The sequence below is a fragment of the Chiloscyllium punctatum genome, chromosome 19, assembly GCF_047496795.1.
Source record: "Chiloscyllium punctatum isolate Juve2018m chromosome 19, sChiPun1.3, whole genome shotgun sequence".
Lineage (NCBI taxonomy): Eukaryota > Metazoa > Chordata > Chondrichthyes > Orectolobiformes > Hemiscylliidae > Chiloscyllium > Chiloscyllium punctatum.
This window is the reverse complement of record NC_092757.1, coordinates 68,582,323-68,598,063: the sequence shown is the minus strand read 5'-3', so window position 1 is coordinate 68,598,063 and position 15,741 is coordinate 68,582,323. Positions and strand designations below refer to the sequence as shown.

Sequence of the window (15,741 nt, the reverse complement as noted above, 5' to 3'; positions counted from 1 at the left end):
ACTGAGTCTAGCTGAGCAGTAATAAGTGAGCTCAGGATTATGGAGGAAAAATATGACTCTAGTCACCATTTCTGACTGCTATTATATTAATTGCATATCTATGGATTAGTGGTGAGAATAAAAATAAAGTCACTTTCTCTCCCTTCCACAATTGATTACCCCTCTCATACCCACAGTTGTGATAACAGAAATAGGGGCTACTTGTGTGACATGGATAAGGGTGTCTGCCATTCATAAAATTGAATCGAAGATTCTTGATGTATTCAGGAGAGAAGACCATCAAATGAAGTACAGGGTAAATTTATGTGAAGACATGAGTATTTTATGGCCAGGATTCTTACATAATAAGGTTGTCCTGATAACATCACATCACTTTACTGCATCATCATACTGTCAGCATTGTTTACATTTTTAGTATTATACTATTCCATGAGTTGAAATATTAATGCCTTAACCCTACCCCCTCTTCTATTTGATGAATCCTTTTGTACAGAAAATAGTTTCCTTTTACGCAGCAGAATCCATTTAGATAAGTTTCTGAAGGACCCATTAGTACAATTCAATGAAATTGGCTTAAGTATACTTCTCCATTCAATCGTCAGATTCAGATCCTTGGTTTCCATAGGAAAAAACAATTTACATGCCAAATTAAACCTAATCTCCATTCTGGTTTGACTACAGCATTTGGGATTTGTGACCTTGCTTGAAGAATATCACATATTATATGATAACGAAAATTAAACCAGAGCCTCCTAATTATTTATTGCTTCAGAAGCAATTGCTTAGAGAAAATTAATTTCCCTGATGTATTGTTTCTTTTGAGAAAAGTAAATCAATTGCTGTTTAACTCACCTTTTGTTATCAGGGTCTTCCGAATCTTATCAAATGAGCTGTTCTTAAAGTGTAATCACTGCTGAGTTTCAGGAACCAAGTGCAGTTTGTACACACAGGTACACTGCAGTACCTGAAGGTGGTGCTGTAGTGATCTAATTTAAAAGATGATACTTCCAACAAATCAGGCTGCCCCCGTTTCCTGTTGAAGTGCCACCTGGACTATTCTGAAACCTTGGAATTGAATCTACAACGTTCTGACATTAAGGTTAAAATGTGATCAGCTTAGTCAATTGAATTAAACTTATTCTACAGATCTTGTTTTACTTTTCTTCTTAAACTGAAGGTTCTTCAAATAGTTGCTGTAGCTGGACAACCTATTTTAGCAGAGGTTTAGATTAGATTACTTAGTGTGGAAACAGCCCTTTGGCCCAACAAGTCCACACTGACCCTCTGAAGAGTAGTCCCTACCTTCACCCCTTCACCTAACACTATGGGCAATTTAGCATGGCCAATTCGCCTAACCTGCACATTTTTGGACTATGGGAGGAAACCGGAGCACCTGGAGGAAACCCACACAGACATTGGGAGAATGTGCAAACTCCACACAGTCAGTCGCCTGAGGCGGGAATTGAACCCGGGTCTCTGGCACTGTGAGACAGCAGTGCTAACCACTGTGCCCATATTCTGTAACTTAAACAAATTGCTTACTTATTATTGTTCCGGCCTTCCAAGGAGTTAATGCATCCTTTGTAAAGATTTTCTTTCCTACCTGGACTATGTCTCCATAGCTTGGTCTTTTATTTTCCCCCCCATTTTGTTGGTCTAGCAAATACTTTTTATTTTCTTGAAAGCCGTTATGGAAGAACTAATAGGTTATAACTATGCACATCTGTGACCCTGTATTTGATGTACTTTGCAGCAATGTTCTCCAAATTTTTGTTTCTTCTGCGTGACCTCTAACCTCTGTGCATGGCAGGTTCAAATGGAAGCCGATGACACATAGTGGAGGACAGTTGAAGTGCACGAGTCTTACAAATGGCTGCATGGTCATACATCTATAGGAAACGTTGCAGCGATGCATTTTGAGGGAATTTGTATGTCTCGTTTGTCTTGTATTAAAATGTTTTCATTTTTAATTCCCACTAATGCAACCAAAAATGTTATAAGTTAATGGTTGCAATGAAAAGATTGATGACGGCAAAGCAGTAGACATTGTTTGCTTGGATTTTAGTAAAGCCCTTTGACAAGGTTCTGCATAGTAAGACTAATTTGGAAAGTTAGATTGTATGGGATTCAGGGTGAGCATGCCGATTGGATACATGATTAGCTTAATGTCAGGATGCAGAGTGATGGTAGAAGGTTGTTTTTCGGACTAGAGGCCTGGCACCAGTGGAGTTCCACATGTTTGGGCTCTAGGTCCTCTCTTGTTTGTCATGGTTAGTAAGTTGGTGGGTGACGCCAAAATTGGTGGCATAACTAGACAACGGAGAAGATTTTCTAAAATTATAAAGGGATCTTGATCAAATGGGTCAATTTGGATAAGTGTGAGGAATCGCATTTTGATACAGTAAACAGGGGCAGGATTTATACAATTAATGGTGGGGCCTTGGGTAATGTTGCAGAACAGAGGAACCTAGTGATTCAAGTACATAATTCTTCAAAGTTTGTAATGCATATAGACAGGATGGTTAAGAAGGTGTTTAGCATGCTTGCCTTCATCGCTGAGTCCTTTGAATATTGGAGTTGGAAAATTATGTTGAGAAGTGGTGGAGGCTAGTACAATTGCAACATTTAAAAGGCATCTGGATGCTTATACAAATAGGAAGGGTTTGGAGGGATATGGGTCGGGTGCTGGCAGGTGGGACTAGTTTGGGTTGGGATATCTAGTCGGCATGGATGAGTTGGACCGAAGGGTCTGTTTCCGTGCTGTATGTCTCTATGACTCTGACATTGGTGAGACATATTCTGGAGTACTGTATTTAGTTCTGGTTCCCCAGTTCTCGGAAAAAGATATTACTAAGCTGGCGAGGGTTCATAAGAGATTTCCCAGGATTTTGCTCAGTATGGAAGGTTTAATTTATATGGAAAGGCTGGATAGACTGGGACGTTTTCCACGAGAGTGAATGAGGTTAAGAGGTGACCTTATGGAATTTTATAAAAATCATGAGGCGTATAAATAGGGTTAATGTTTGATATCTTTTCCCCAAAATGGGAGATGGCAAGACTAGGGGGCATATTTTTGATGTGAGAGGAGAGAGATTTTTTAAAAAAGGCATGAGGGGCAAATTTTGTACCTGAGGGTGATTTGCGTGTGGAATGAGCTTCTTGAGGAAGTGGGCAAAGAAGTTACAATGTTTAAAAGATACTTGGATAACTACATGAATAGGAAAGGTTTTGAGGGATATGAGCTAGGAGCAGGCAGGTGGGACCAGTTTAGTTTAGGATTGTGTTCTGCATGAATGGTTGGACCCAAGAGTCTGTTTCCATGTTTGTAAATAGTTTATTTTTCTGAAACACTTAGTAGAATATGATTGGCGAGTAGTGAACAGTATGAATAATGCAACGTAATTAACGAAGGGCAACTTTCTAACATCTAGTTAATCTCTTAATGTGGAATGTCTTTTTTGCTTTTGTTTTAGAGTACATCTTATTTATTTATTGATCTGGAAAAACATAATCTGCTTATTTAAGTGTTAGGTCCTTTAACAACAGTAACTTGCATTAATAAAGTGTCACTAATGTAGTAAACACATCTCTGGATACTTCACTAAGCAATCAGACAATAGTTGACAATGAACTAAAGAAGGAAGCATAAGGTTGGGAGACTAAAGGTTTGTTCAAAAAGGCAGGATTTAGGAAGTCGTTTAAAGGAAGAGATAAGGAAAACAGATTTAGCAATCATTCCATCAGGAAGGGCTGTGCTAGCCTATGTTGTGGTGAACAGTGGAGAGTGCACAATTGACTAAATTTGGAAGATGCAAAGTTCTTTGAGGGCTGCAGGGTTGATGAGATTAGGATGGGAAGCCCATGGATGGATTTAACAAGCTAATTTTAATTTGAAGTGTTCGTGGACCTGGATCAAATATAGATCAATGAGCAGAGGGTGAGCAGCAGGTGGTAGGGTTGGGAAGAATACGGAGACTTGAAAATTGAGAAGCTGGACGGAATTGCAGTGGAATAGTTGACTCTAAAGGTCAAGAGTATGAAGGACAATTTCAACAATAGGTGATGCTTCCAGACCTGGAAGTAGGTGGTCTTTGTGATAGAGCTTGGTTCAAAGCTTGGCTCCAGATCAAGATAATTTTGAAGTTGCCAAAAATCTAGTTTTAAAAAAAACTAAAATGGATATATTTTTTAAAGGGGTTAATGTTCTCAGGTGGCTCAGATTTGGTTCAGATAAACTGCAACAGGACAGATTTTGATTCCTGTTCTGCTGTGTTTGACTTGTGTGACCTGTCTCCTTGTCTTCCCTGAAGTGGATGGCTATACCAAATGACCATCAACAACAAAACAAAACTGGCATGAAGCGTCAGAACATGAGCCAAGGATCTGCTTTGGAGCAGAGCATGCTTGCACAACACGCTTTCCAAGAGTTTGAAATTATCAACGTTTTTGCTATCAGCCCTAATGGTGTGAAAAGGGGCAAGGCATTAGGAGAGAAGTGGAGGATGTCATTCAAACTAGTTTTTAACATTTGAAGTAATGTGAAAATTACTTTCTTTTTGCAGCCAGCCACCACATTGCGTCCCTGAAACATTCAGCAATGCTACTGTCTGGTATAAAATCTTCACCACAGCTCGAGACGCAAATACAAAATATTCACAAGATTACAACCCGTTTTGGTGTTACAAAGGAGCAATTGGGAAAGTGTATCATGCACTTAATCCTAAACTAACAGTCATTGTGCCAGATGTAAGTGATGCATCATTTTACTATATGTATGTGAAACACAAAATTAATCAGACGTTTCGTAGTTCTTATGTTTTAGACAATAGACAATAGATGCAGGAGTAGGCCATTCAGCCCTTCGAGCCTGCACCGCCATTCAATATGATCATGGCTGATCATTCCCAATCAGTATCCTGTTCCAGCCTTCTCTCCATAACCCTTGACTCCACTATCTTTAAGAGCTCTATCCAATTCTTTCTTAAATGAATCCAGAGACTAGGCCTCCACTGCCCTCTGGGGCAGAGCATTCCACATAGCCACCACTCTCTGGGTGAAGTAGTTTCTACTCATCTCTGTCCTAAATGGTCTACCCCGTATTTTTAAGTTGTGTCCTCTGGTTCGGCACTCCCCCATCAGCGGAAATATGTTTCCTCCTGCCAGAGTGTCCAATCCTTTCATAATCCTATACGTTTCAATCAGATCCCCTCTCAGTCTTCTAAACTCAAGGGTATACAAGCCCAGTCGCTTCAGTCTTTCCGTGTAAGGCAATCCTGCCATTCCAGGAATTGACCTCGTGAACCTACGCTGCACTCCCTCAATAGCCAGAATGTCTTTCCTCAAATTTGGAGACCAGAACTGTACACAGTACTCCAGGTGTGGTCTCACCAGGGCCCTGTACAGCTGCAGAAGCACCTCTTTGCTTCTATACTCAATCCCTCTTGTTATGAAGGCCAGCATGCTATTAGCCTTCTTCACGACCTGCTGTACCTGCATGCTTGCCTTCATTGACTGGTGGACAAGAACACCCAGATCTCTCTGAACAGCCCCTTTACCTAATTTGATACCATTGAGGTATTAATCTGCCTTCCTGTTCTTGCCACCAAAGTAGATAACCATACATTTATCCACATTAAACTGCATCTGCCATGCATCTGCCCACTCACCCAACTTGTCCAGGTCACCCTGTAATCTCCTAACATCCTCATCACATTTCACCCTACCACCCAGCTTTGTATCATCAGCAAATTTGCTAATGTTATTGCTGATACCATCTTCTATATCATTTACATATATTGTAAAAAGCTGCGGTCCCAGCACGGATCCCTGCAGTACCCCACTGGTCACTGCCTGCCATTCCGAAATGGAGCCGTTAATCACTACCCTTTGTTTCCTATTAGCCAACCAATTCTCTATCCAATCTAGTACATTGCCCCCAATACCGTGCGCCCTAATTTTACTCACTAACCTCTTGTGTGGGACTTTATCAAAAGCTTTCTGAAAGTCCAGGTACACTACATCCACTGGATCTCCCTCGTCCATCTTCCGAGTTACATCCTCAAAAAATTCAAGAAGATTAGTCAAGCACGATTTCCCCTTCATAAATCCATGCTGACTCTGTCCTATCCTGTTACTATTATCCAGATGTGCCGTAATTTCATCCTTTATAATAGACTCCAGCATCTTTCCCACCACTGAGGTCAGACTAACTGGTCGATAATTTCCTGCTTTCTCCCGCCCACCCTTCTTAAAAAGTGGCACAACATTAGCTGCCCTCCAATCCTCAGGAACCGACCCCGATTCTATTGAACTCTGGAAAATAATCACCAGCGCATCCACGATTTCCCGAGCCACCTCCTTCAGTACCCTGGGATGCAGGCCATCAGGTCCCGGAGACTTATCAACCTTCAGACCTAACAGTCTCTCCAACACCAAATCCTGGCAAATATAAATTCCCTTAAGTTCAGGTCCTTCAGCCACTGTTACCTCAGGGAGATTGCTTGAGTCTTCCCCAGTGAACACAGATCTGAAGTACCCATTTAATTCCTCTGCCATTTCTTTGTTCCCAGTAATATATTCCCCTGTTTCTGTCTTCAAGGGCCCAATTTTTGTCCTAACAATTTTTTTGCCTTGGACATACCTAAAAAAGCTTTTACTATCCTCCTTTTATATTCTTGGCCAGTTTACCTTCGTACCTCATTTTTTCTCTGCGTATTTCCTTCTTACTAATCCTCTGTTGTTCTTTAAAAGCTTCCCAGTCCTCATTTTTCCCACTTATCTTCGCTATTGAAGCTTATTGTATTATGGTCACTACTTCCCAATGGCTCCTTCACTTCGAGGTCACTGACCAATTCAGGTTCGTTACACAATACCAGATCCAGAATCGCCTTCTCCCTGGTCGGCTCCAGCACCAGCTGCTCTAAAAATCCATCTCTGAGGCACTCCACAAAGTCTCTTTCTTGAGGCCCGATACCATCCTGATTCTCCCAGTCTACCTGCATGTTAAAATCCCCCATAACAACTGTAGTAACATCTTTGTGACAAGCCAATTTCAGCTCCTGATTTAACTTACATCCGACATCCAGACGGCTGTTTGGGGGCCTGTAGATGACTCCCATGAGGATCATTTTACCCTTAGTGTTTCGAAGCTCTATCCACACTGACTCTACATCCCCTGACTCTAGGTCCCCCTGCGCAAGGGACTGAATATCCTCCCTTACCAACAAGGCCACCCCACCCCCTCTGCCCGTCAGTCTGTCCTTACGATAGCACGTGTAGCCTTGAATATTCATTTCCCAGGCCCTGTCCCCATGAAGCCACGTCTCAGTTATCCCCACAATATCGTATCTGCCAATTTCCAAAAGAGCCTCAAGCTCATCCACCTTGTGTCTAATGCTTCGTGCATTCATATATAGAATTTTTAATTTGTTACTGCTCTCACCCATCCCCTCAACCCTTACTTCACTCAACTTTACAGCATGATGCCTTTTCCAGTTTTCTGCCTCCTTGATACAGTTGTCTTTCTTGACTTCTCTTGTTCTAACTACCCCTTCAATTTCCTTTTTAAACATCCAGCTTGTCCCCTCCCCCGCGCTACTTAGTTTAAATGTAGCGGTGTTGCAGCAGAAAACCTGCCTGCCAGAATGCTGATCCCTGATCTATTCAGGTGCAAGCCGTCTCTCTTGTAGAATTTATGGTTACCATAAAATATACCCCAGTGATCCAAGAACTTGAAACCTTGCTTCCTGCACCAGTTCCCCAACCACACGTTCAAGTCCATTATCTCCCGGTTTCTAGCCACACTAGCCCAAGGAACTGGAAGCAAACTGGAGATAACCACCTTGGACGTCCTGCTTTTTAGCCTTCTTCCTAGTTCTCCGAAGTCTCGCTGTAGTATGTTTCTCCTCTTCTTCCCGACATCATTTGTGCCGACGTGTACCACCACCTCGGGCTCTTCACCCTCGTCCTTGAGGATGTCCTGCACTCAGTCCGCGATGTCTTTCACTCTAGCACCAGGAAGGCAACACACCATCCTTATGTTTTCTTTACGGCTCTGTGACAAGTTGCCAACCCATTAACATTGCCTAAAGTTATACATTGTTTTGATTTGCATGTTTAAAAATTGAAGTGGGAATCTTGTGTTTTATCTTGTGTTTTTTACTCACTAAGATTATTTTGCTCAAGTATAATCTACTATCTCATTATTATGGGCCAAGAGCAAATCAGTAGGAAATTTAGTTGGTCCATATTATGATATGTCTATCATGATCTTTACCCCATCAAAGTTTTTCATATTTAAAAGACTTCTCAATTTTTTCTCTTTGCTGATCTTACACTTACTATTTTATGCAAGTGTTGTTGGTAATACCACTGTTGGGTTGCATCTATTCCAGTGGATTTTGCTCAGTGTAAAATTCTACAAATCATAGGGATGTCAGTTTGCTCAGTTAGCTGGATAGCTGGTTTAAAATACATAGTGACCCCAACAGTGCATGTTCAGTTTCTGTACCTGTTGAGGTCACCATGAAGGTCCTGTTTTCTCAATCTTGCCCCTTGCCTGAGATCTGGAGACCCTTGGGTTAAACTTACCACCAGTCGTCATGGTCTAATGACAAAGTAGCCTATGGCCCTCTGGGAGCTATAACAACTTTACTTGGTGCTAGAGTGTGCAGAGATAAGAGAATAATGCAGGTGAATGCAGGTCTCAAACGGGTGCAAGAAGTTTTAGATTTTTAGCTCACAGGGATCATTTCTAGGGTAGGTGGCTCCTGTACAAATGAGATGGTCTGCACCTGAATTAGAATAAGACTAACATCCTTGCAGATGGGTTTGCTGTTGCTGTTGAGAGGAATTTAGGCTAGTTGGCAGGGAGAGGGGATGCACTGTGTTAATACAGTAGGGACACAGCACACTTGAGTATCTAGCAGACAAAGTTCAGCTAGATAACCTCTCCTTTTAATGATGGGAGTATAAGAGGTAAGAGAGATGAATTAATTTGTAAAATTGCAATGTTACCATCAAAGAAACATGGCTGGGGACAGCACTGGCCATTCAACATTCTGCGATGTAGGATCTTCAGGCAAGACCGGGTAGGATGTAAAAATGGAGATGATGTTGCATTATTGGTGAGTTGGTCATTGCAGGAAGAAAGGATGATATCTTAGGTCATCAATGGAGGCTTCGTGGGTAGAGCTTAGCAATAAAAAGGGGCAATCACACAGCTGGGACTGTATTATAGACCCATAAACTGACAACAGGCGCTAGGGCTTTGGATTGAGGAAAGGCCAATTTTATTAAAAGATGCCATGATCTGGCCAAAGTAAATTGGAAACAGCAAATTGAGGGTAGAACAATGGTGGTGGGATTGGAGGACAGTTAATGTGTTTCCACTTTTTTTTCAAGAAGGATGCTAGTGCTAAACCAGGGAGTATAGACCATTGAATCTTAGGTCAATGATAGGGAAACTATTGGAGAAAATTCTAAAGGAGACAGTTAATCTCCACTTGGAGAGTCAAGGTTTGATCATGAATAGTCAGCATGGCTTTGTCAGAGGTAGGTCATGCCAAACAAATTTGATTTTAATTTTTTTTGAGGAGGTGACCAGATGTGGCTAGCACACTTGATGTGGTTGCTATGGATTACAGCATAGCCATTGACAAGGTCCCATATGGGAAAGTGATAAAGATGACAAAAGCATACAGTAACTTGGAAAATTGGATCCAAAACTAACTCAGTCTTAGGAAACAGAGATTGGTAGAAGAAGACTGAAGGCTGGTGTCCAGCAGCATACCACTGAAATCCGTGTTGGGCCCTTTGTTTGTGAATTATGTGATAATTACATTTTAATGATTATAGAAGAAAATGTGGGGGCAATGATAAGTTTACGGATGGCACGATGATTGGGGGATTGACAGTGAGGAAGGTGGTCTTGAGTTACAGGAGGATACAGGTTGGTCAACTGCGCTTGTCAATGCTAGATGAAATGTAACTCTGAGTGTGAAATGGTGCACTTTGGAAGAAGCAACAAGACAAGGGGGTTCTCAGTGAATGGTAGAACATGAAGTTCAGAAGGATCTTTGGGTGCTTGTCCGCAGATCCCTGAAGACAGCAGGACAGGTTAATAGGTTAATTAAAACAGCATACTGAGCACTTGTCTTTATTGGTCATTGCATCGATTATTAGAGCAGGATTATGGTCGGCTCTCAGCTGGAATGCTGTATGTAGTTATGCTCACTGAACTATAGAGAGGATATGATTGCATTGAAGGAGATGCAGAGGAGTTATGAGAAGACTGAGAGGGGACCTGATGGATGTGTAGAGAAAGCAACTGTTCCCCTCAGTTGAAGGGTCAGTAACAAGGGATAATTTTAAGGTGAAAGGCGGGGGTTTTAGAGGGATTTGAGGAAATTTGGAAATGGAATGCACTGCCTGGGAGAGTGGTTAAGGCAGGAAACCCACAATCTTTAAAAAGTAGTTGGATGAGTACTTTAAATGGGCCAAGTATTGGAAAGTGGGACTGGTGTAGGTTGAGTTTTTTTTTAATGGAGTCGACTTGATAAGCTGAAGGGTCTCTTCTGTCATGATTTTATGACCCATACATAAACCATGCAGATTTACTGGCAGTTAATGTATGTAATCCCAGTATCCTCCAATATTAATGAGGCACTGAAAATTCCAAGGTACTAATCAGACGTTTGACAAAAATGCTGAAAATTTTAAAATCAAATGGACAATGATGCTGGCAGCACCCTTGGCAAAGGAAATAAGTTGAAGTGTCAGGTCAGTGACAGTTCGTTAGTACCTTTTTATTTTGGTTCTGTCTGCATGAAGCCAGGGTTCTTCAGTATACAGAACCAGCTAACTATTTCAATGCTATTAACCTTTTGATTTCACCTCTAGCTGTGAAAATGTTCAGCAACTCTCAATGGCTAGAACATTCTTTGAAATCATCAAGCCTAAAAACCTCTGGTCAGAATTGGTGGGCTTCTGGTTGGTGTGCATCAATGTCATTATCTCATCCAGTAGTAGAGTAGACTAGCTTTCTGTCATTGTGCCTTAGTTTGCTTAAGAGAAGTAATCCTCTGTTTGTTTAGCCATGCAGTTGTGTATACAAACAATAGAAAAGATAAAGGAATAGGGCATTAGAGAGAATATGCCAGTCGATTAGTATCTACTATAAAGGGAGTATATAAATTGTTTTAAAAAGGTAATCTTCAAATGTTGCATTAGTTATTAAGCTGTATTTTTTTTAGAAAATGCATTGAATCCTTGGCTTTTCAATTAGATGCATAGAATACAAAACTAAGGAAGTAATGCTAAATCTTCTTGAAAGACTTTGTATGCTCCATCTGAAGTACTGGGTTCAGTTCAATTATGTACTGTGGCATCTCCATCTCAGAAGGATGTCAAGAACTTTGTACAGCAGCAGAAGAGATTTAGGGGGTTGAAAGACTTTATGTGGAGAGATCAGAGAAGCTGGTGATGCTCTTTTTAAAGAGGGTGCTAAGATGACATTTGAAAGGAATGTCCAAAGTAAGAAATAGTTCAGAAACTGGAGGATACAGAACTAATCTTGTCTTATAAATAAAAGAGCCAGTGGTGGCATGAAAACACTGTTCTAGCAGCTCCTTTTTGTGATCTGGATTATGCTACCTATTAGAGTGAGAGAATGATTCAATTATGACTTTGAAAAAATTTTGATAAGTACAAAACAGAAAAAAAAATTACAGGGTTATGGGAAAAGAATAGACAAGTGAGATTAATTGGGTAGCAAAGACCTGGCATAAACTCCAAGGATAAATTTACTTATTTTTACATTATGCAAAACTGTGGTCAAGTTTTTGGATTGATCTACCAACTGACAAGGATTGTACAAATTTAAGGGAAAGATAGATATAGTGAACCTTGTAAAATTAAGAATGCAGATGTATGTCATTTTCTCTCAAGTTATTCCTGCAAAAAATCTTTTCCATTCCCAGGATGACCGTTCACTCATTAATTTGCATTTGATGCATACCAGTTACTTCCTGTTCGTCATGGTGATTACAATATTCTGCTATGCGGTTATTAAAGGACGGCCAGGGAAAATACGACAAAACAATAGTGAATTCTGTCCAGAAAAGGTAACTCCTTCTTTTCCTGTGACTCAGCCCGATTTAAAGAGAAATTATACTCTGATCGTGATGCCTGTTAAATACAGACACTAACACAGTACATAATTGTGAGTATTATTCTCATTTTCCTAGAGTTTAGCTTTTAGCATTAATTAAATATTGTAAACATTTAATGTCTTAATTAGTGCTTATATTTAAATTATGAAGATTAAAAATGTTCAACTTATTGTGTATTGTTTGTGGATAATGTCAGCTGCATTTGGTTATTGAACATTAGCCCTAGAATTTTATTTTTCTTTAATATTAGTGAACCTAGATTGGAAATATTACCTTGAATATTACTGAATAGCTCTGGTATTACAAGAGCTTGGCTACCATACTTCTGTGATTCCAAAACTCCCCTTTTCCTAACAAGGAAACTATGTAACCATAAGCTTGGGCTGCTTATGCTGTGCTGGCCTTACTCTTAGGTTTTGAGCTACACCAATAAACAGGCCTCATTTTCAGCAGTTGTTAATTTAGTTTACTCATGTATAAAATAAAACCAAGAACTTTAGATACTGGTGATCTGAAGCAAAAACAGAAACTGTTGGCAAAACTCAGCAGGTCTGGCAGCATCGGTGGGGGAAATGTCAGTTAACATTTTGAGTCTAGTGACCTGGCAACTAGGAAAACATTGTATATCTGCTGAAGACTAGTTTGGGATGTGAATGTGGAGAGGGAGAGGTGGTACGAAGCCTATAGTGAGACACCCTACGGCCTCTCAGCCTCAACATTTGATTTAAATAGCTCCATCTCCACCAACCCACTCACCTCTTTCTCCTGCCATCTTGTCTTCAGCCATTGCTTCCTACTTGCTATCAGATCTGAAGAAGAGGCACTGGACTTGAAATTTAACTGTTTTCACTCCACAGGTGCTGCCAGACCTGTGTTTTGCCAGAAATTCCTCTTTGTTACTATTGTATATTGGTTTCTATGTCACTTTTCTTTCTTTCTTCAGGTTGCACTATCAGAAGCATAAATCACCTTCATTACTGGAAACGGACAGGTTGTAGCATTTGCACGTTGAACCCAAAATAATGGGTATTGACACTTTGATTCCAGTGTCCTGCAAAGTTGGTTTATTCCAACCAAAGACATTTTAAGTGCCTGTATTTACTTTGTACATATTTGTAATAATATATCCAAAACCAGTCTGTCAATGCACTTGTGCCACATGCTAACTGCGATTTTTTTTTAGAAAAAGTTAAAGACAAAAAAGTTTGCTACCTACCCAGTCTGGATGTATAGAAAGAAGGTTCATGAAAATTAACCATGATTTCAGAAGCATTTTTTCTCTGTCAAAGAATTTTGAACTCTTGACGCTTTGAGTTGCAAAAATACTTTTAAGAAAACAGTAAGGTGTATCAAATGTGTAAATAATGTGTTGGAAATATGTGCTGTAGTGGTATATGCTGCATTTCTGACACCAATGATCTGTTAAGTATTTGAAGTTGATGTGTATATGTAGTTCAGCACAATTATTATCTCTTGTTAATGCTTGACAGAAAAGGCATTAAACCTTTGGAACATTGAAGAAGACAAATGTATATTATAATGCATTTCAGTACCGCTTGAGCTTGCAGGAAATGGAGACAGAATTCATTGTGTGATTTACTATACCGCTGTCCAGCAAAATTGCTTGCTTAGAATTGCCAGTGTTGGCTGTATTATATGTATGGCTTGCTGGAGTACTGTACACAATTTCTTTTGCTTTTTTTCTTTCTTATGCAACTAGGCCTATCTCCCATCTTACCCACCCCAACCACTTCCTCAATCAGACTGTATTTGCATGTATTGTATTGTGTGCAAACTGGTCCACAAAATTGCCTTAATAACCTCCATCATTCTACTGGCCTTATTTTTGTCTTTTCTTGTTTGTTAGCCATTACAAATTGTTTCAAATAATACCCCCTTCACAGCTTATTTTGTTGAATTCACATTGTTTGTAATGTTTGTTAAACGAAAGGAATTCAAAGCTATCATAAAAGAACTTAACAAGAAAGATTCAGCACTTTGCTCCCTAAAGAATAAAGTGGCCCATATGATCTCAATGCCAGGATGTTGCTTTGGTGCACTTTAAATATTCAAAAAAAATTGATAAAATTGATCAGAGGTCTCAATTTCAAACTACATTTATTATTCTGTGTTTCTGTGGAGTAAAATTCATTTTTACTCCGTTCTTTGATACCTTTCCGGTTAATTGATTAATATTTGAAATGAACCTTATTTATTAAATTGAACCAGAACGAAGCAAAGCTTCTGACAATGCGCTGGTAACTATGGATCCAAACAATGGTGAAAAGCAGTGAAGAATGTGGAAGAAAATCTGTTTTTGTATACTTTGAATATTACACTTTTACTTCCCCAAGCAGCTTTATTTTAATATTTACATGACAACTAAGAATTTGAGTTTGGAAAATGAAATGTATTTCATTTTTGCCAAACAGACTTTCGGTTAAGCGTGTGATTGACTGTACTGGTGCTCAAGTATGCTGAGATCAAATAGTTTATAGCCTGAAGTTTGTGTTTTTTACTCCTTCCTGATTCAGTTCAAAGCCATTTCAGCACTGCAAATAAAACATGCAGTGCAAAGTAGGCTTGATTTAAAATGTAGTACAGGTCTGTCAGCCCAAATTGGAATTACAACTTGTTGCAGTTTCTGGCTGGTATATTAAATATTCCATAGCATACATGTGCATCTGTGAAAATCGCTTATTTTCCACCCCTGTCTCCTGATTTGAATGTGGAGATGTATTGATTATGAGCTATTGCATAAACTGAGATTGCCTCTGCAAATGTGATTTTTTTTAACCATAGTCATGTTGCCTTCAATCTCAGTTCATTTGCAAAGTGCCTGAGCACTGTTAGAATGCCCCATAGTTTGTTTAGAAAGGGAAATCTTTTTGTGTCTTGTGTTGCTTGTTGTCTTGTTGCATGATTGTAATCATAGCACATTATTTTATGACAATCTCTGGTTTCTGGAGTTTCTGTGCTTTTTGGTAAAAATTTGCATATGCTTTTGCTGAATAAAAGGATACAATGATTATGTGTCGTATTTACCTTAATTAGAACTATATTGTTGATCTGTATCGAACAGCTTCTGAATTTGTCTGTATTTCATTACTTTGGGTTATAAGCACATGCAATCTATTTGCACCAATAATAACAATTGTAACCTTTTGTATCTTTGGAGGACTGTTCATAGATATGACCCATCATGGATTTTAAAAATTCAGGAGTACTATTTGAAGAAACAGTTTTCACTGCTTGCCAAAATCAGTGCATATGTACAATACTATTGAATTTCATAATGAAATCAATTTTTAAATTTCAACAACTGCAGAATATTAATTTCAGTAATTTTATTATCATCTGTGCAAATCTGGCTATCCATTTCTACTTTGGACTTGACACAAAACCGTCTTCACCTCAAAAGTTAAGAATTAACTTTGGCCTGTTGATTGACTAGTACAGTTGAATAGCTCGTGTATTAACAGGTACATAACTGTCCAGTTTTCGAACAGCATAAACTTGATTGAAAACTGCAAGCAATGGTTAAAATTTCAAAAGTGATAAACTTGACCCC

General features: G+C 39.5%; 1 protein-coding gene across 3 annotated transcripts in view; it reads left to right on the top strand.

Moving 5' to 3' along the window:
• The window catches only part of tmem248 (transmembrane protein 248), a 42,459-nt gene extending 27,260 nt beyond the window's left edge, over positions 1–15,199 (top strand). For 2 of the 3 annotated variants that reach the window (XM_072589611.1, XM_072589612.1), the window contains exons 5-7: positions 4,563–4,746; positions 11,979–12,220; positions 13,114–15,199. In XM_072589611.1, coding sequence (XP_072445712.1) covers positions 4,563–4,746; positions 11,979–12,206 — 412 coding nt within the window. In that variant the 3' untranslated portion in view covers positions 12,207–12,220; positions 13,114–15,199. The remainder of the gene's footprint in view (positions 1–4,562; positions 4,747–11,978; positions 12,221–13,113) is intronic. The other variant, XM_072589614.1, reaches the window with a different exon arrangement.
• Positions 15,200–15,741: the final 542 nt, after the last annotated feature.